Source organism: Cupressus sempervirens, chromosome 5, assembly GCF_028749045.1.
Source record: "Cupressus sempervirens isolate cs-2001-9-10 chromosome 5, ASM2874904v1, whole genome shotgun sequence".
Classification (NCBI taxonomy): Eukaryota; Viridiplantae; Streptophyta; class Pinopsida; order Cupressales; family Cupressaceae; genus Cupressus; species Cupressus sempervirens.
In genome coordinates, this window is record NC_143122.1 from 586703380 (window position 1) to 586706121 (window position 2742).

General features: G+C 37.7%; 1 protein-coding gene and 1 pseudogene across 1 annotated transcript; both read left to right on the plus strand.

Annotated features, from left to right (window-relative positions):
- Positions 1 to 259: 259 nt before the first annotated feature.
- LOC149557287 (cytochrome P450 750A1 pseudogene) lies at positions 260 to 929 on the plus strand (annotated as a pseudogene).
- A 2-nt stretch (positions 930 to 931) lies between these two features.
- Positions 932 to 2180, plus strand: LOC149557288 (cytochrome P450 750A1-like). The gene is made up of 4 exons (XM_089830184.1): positions 932 to 1204; positions 1569 to 1698; positions 1817 to 1930; positions 1993 to 2180. The coding sequence occupies exons 1-4, from the start codon at positions 932 to 934 to the stop codon at positions 2178 to 2180; spliced, it is 705 nt and encodes a 234-aa protein (XP_089686310.1).
- Positions 2181 to 2742: the final 562 nt, after the last annotated feature.

Here is a 2742-nt window from a genome sequence, read left to right on the forward strand (position 1 = left end):
CAAATCACTGGACATAGTGAATAGCATGCATAGTGTACAGCAAATTATATTGTCAAGAAAAATATTAAAACTAGTGCATGCATAAGAAAACTACAAGCTAGACCGCATTTTACTGACACTGTCGCATATATCTTGAATCGAACAAACAAAATGATAGCAACACCATCACAAACATAGCATAAAGAGATAAGAGAGAGAGTATGTTGCATCTCTGTTCAGTACGCTTACTTTCTCTGAGTTTCTTGCATCTTCGTTTAATATGGCTTCTTATTCTGAATTTCCAGCAACAACTACGGTATTTGCATTCGTTGTTTTCTTGTGGATTTTGTATAGATTTACCGTGCAAAGGAGAAATGAAGGGTTGAGACAGAGATTACCCCCGGGACTGTTTGAATGGCCCATTATAGGAAATCTGAACCAAATGAGAAAGCTTCCTCATCGTGACCTTCACGAACTTGCGAAGAAATATGGACCCATCATGCTGTTCACATTTGGTTCTGTTCCCACTATTGTTGTCTCTTCTTCTGCCATGGCAAAAGAGTTCTCGAAAACCCATGATGTAGTTTTTGCAAGCCGACCTCCAACTGCTGCAGGGAAATACCTTTTTTTACAATGACAAGGACATGGTATTTGCACCTTAGGGGACTTATTGGAGACACATAAGGAAGCTGTGCGTGGTAGAATTGCTGAATGCGAAGAGGATCGAGTCGTTCAGATGTATAAGAGAGGAAGAAATGCTTCTCCTTGTTCGTTCAGTGTGGGAAAAGTCTGAGCATGGGAGGAAGCTGGTTAATCTCACCCGATTGTTTGCATCGTTTACCCAGGCCAACGTTTACCCAGGCATCGTTTGCATTGTTGGCGGATCTTGGCGGGTACAAGAATATCTCTTGACGGTGACACCAACGAGGGTGGTCATGCCGAAGAGTTAAAGATGATGACTACAGAGGCCGTGGTTACAGCGGGAGCCGTCAATATTGGTGAAATCATTCCTTGCTTGGACTGGATGGACTTGCAAGGAGTGAAGGAGCGCATGAAAAAGGTGCACAGGTCCTTGGATAAAGTAATGAGTAAAATAATAGAGGAGCACCAGCAGCAGACGGGGCAGCGGCAGTCTGATACAAAAGACTTCATTGACCTTCTCTTGGAGATAGAGAGCCTCGATGGAGTTGCAATCGAAGAAGAAAACACCAAAGCCATCGTTTTTGTACGTTATATATGTCTACTTCTTATTCACAGTACAGTTATTTCTTCTTTTAGCATTCACTGTGTGGTAGTCAATGTAATCAATCGTCGTATTTTGAGAACGGTTTGAATATGATACATTAAGGTTTTATTCTTAAGTTAAAATATTAAATAGTTAAAGTTGATCTTTTATTCTAATCTTATTTTCTTCTTTAGTGCCTGATGTCTAAAACTGGCTATATTCTAATTATCATAAATCATATTGTATGATACCAAATATTAATTATTATCTAAACTATCTTCCAGTCAAAGAGTCAAATTCAAAAGAAAGAATATATTTATATGAATTGTAAAAATCCAATATTAATAATAATGCATTTTTACAGGATATTTTCAAGGCTGGAATTGAAACTACGGCTATGGCGTCAGAATGGACAATGAGTGCGGTTCTGAAATACCCTCTTGTGGCCAAGAAAATACAAGATGAAATAGAATCAGCGAGGCAGAGAGAGGACTGTAAGTGAGAGTGATATAGGAAGCATGGAATATGTGCATTGTGTTATAAAGGAAGCACTGAGGTTGTACACATCGGCACCCTTGCTGGTACGACACGAATACACACAGGATTGTGCAGTCCGTGGGTACTTCATTCCTGCGAGAAGCAGACTTGTTGTGAATGCTTGGGCTATAGGAAGAGACCCATCAGCGTGGGAAGATCCTCTACAGTTCAGGCCAGAGAGATTTATGGGTAAAAATGTTGATCTGAGAAGGACAAGGACTTTTTTTTGATATGTTGCTGTTTGGGGGCAGGAAGGAGAGGATGCCCGGGGACAGGCATGGCAGTTGCAAATATGAATATTATGTTGGCTCAGCTTGTTCATTGTTTTGAATGGAGCGTGGATGGGGATGTGGACATGACGGAAGCCTTTAGAGCCACCATGCCAAGGAGTGTCAACATCCTCGCTCGTCCTACACTCAGAATGCCAACCTGCCCTTGAATTCAACACAATATCTACCATATACTTGTGCAAGTTTTTATGTTTGGGATATGAACTGATCTCCCGTCTGGTCTAGGATACACTCCAGTGTTTGATGTTTCTGCAAGCTCTCAATGTTTTCCTAGAATTGGTAAATAAATATTGTATGGGATCTATGGCCATCACATTTTAATTTTATATTGATGCGTAGCAGAATATAAGGTTATTTTTGGAGGGGTCCGTGGTATATAAGGTTCCTTATTATTGTGTGTTGATGATATTGATATAGATGAATATTGTAAGTCTGGATTGTTTTCTATATTTTGCTTTTATTATCTTGATATTTGTAAAATATGAAGTTTATAAAATTTTAGCTTTTTTATTTTTTGAGATGATAGATTAGTGGATATGATGTGAAAGGCTGATTAGAAAAACTCTATAAATTTAGTTAGAGTATTATTTAATAAATTAATAATTAATTAATCATATTTTTTAATGATATTTTATTTATATTCATATAAATTTAGTAAAAATATCATATAACTAATGCAAATGTGTATTGATTTATCAATTTTTTATTAAA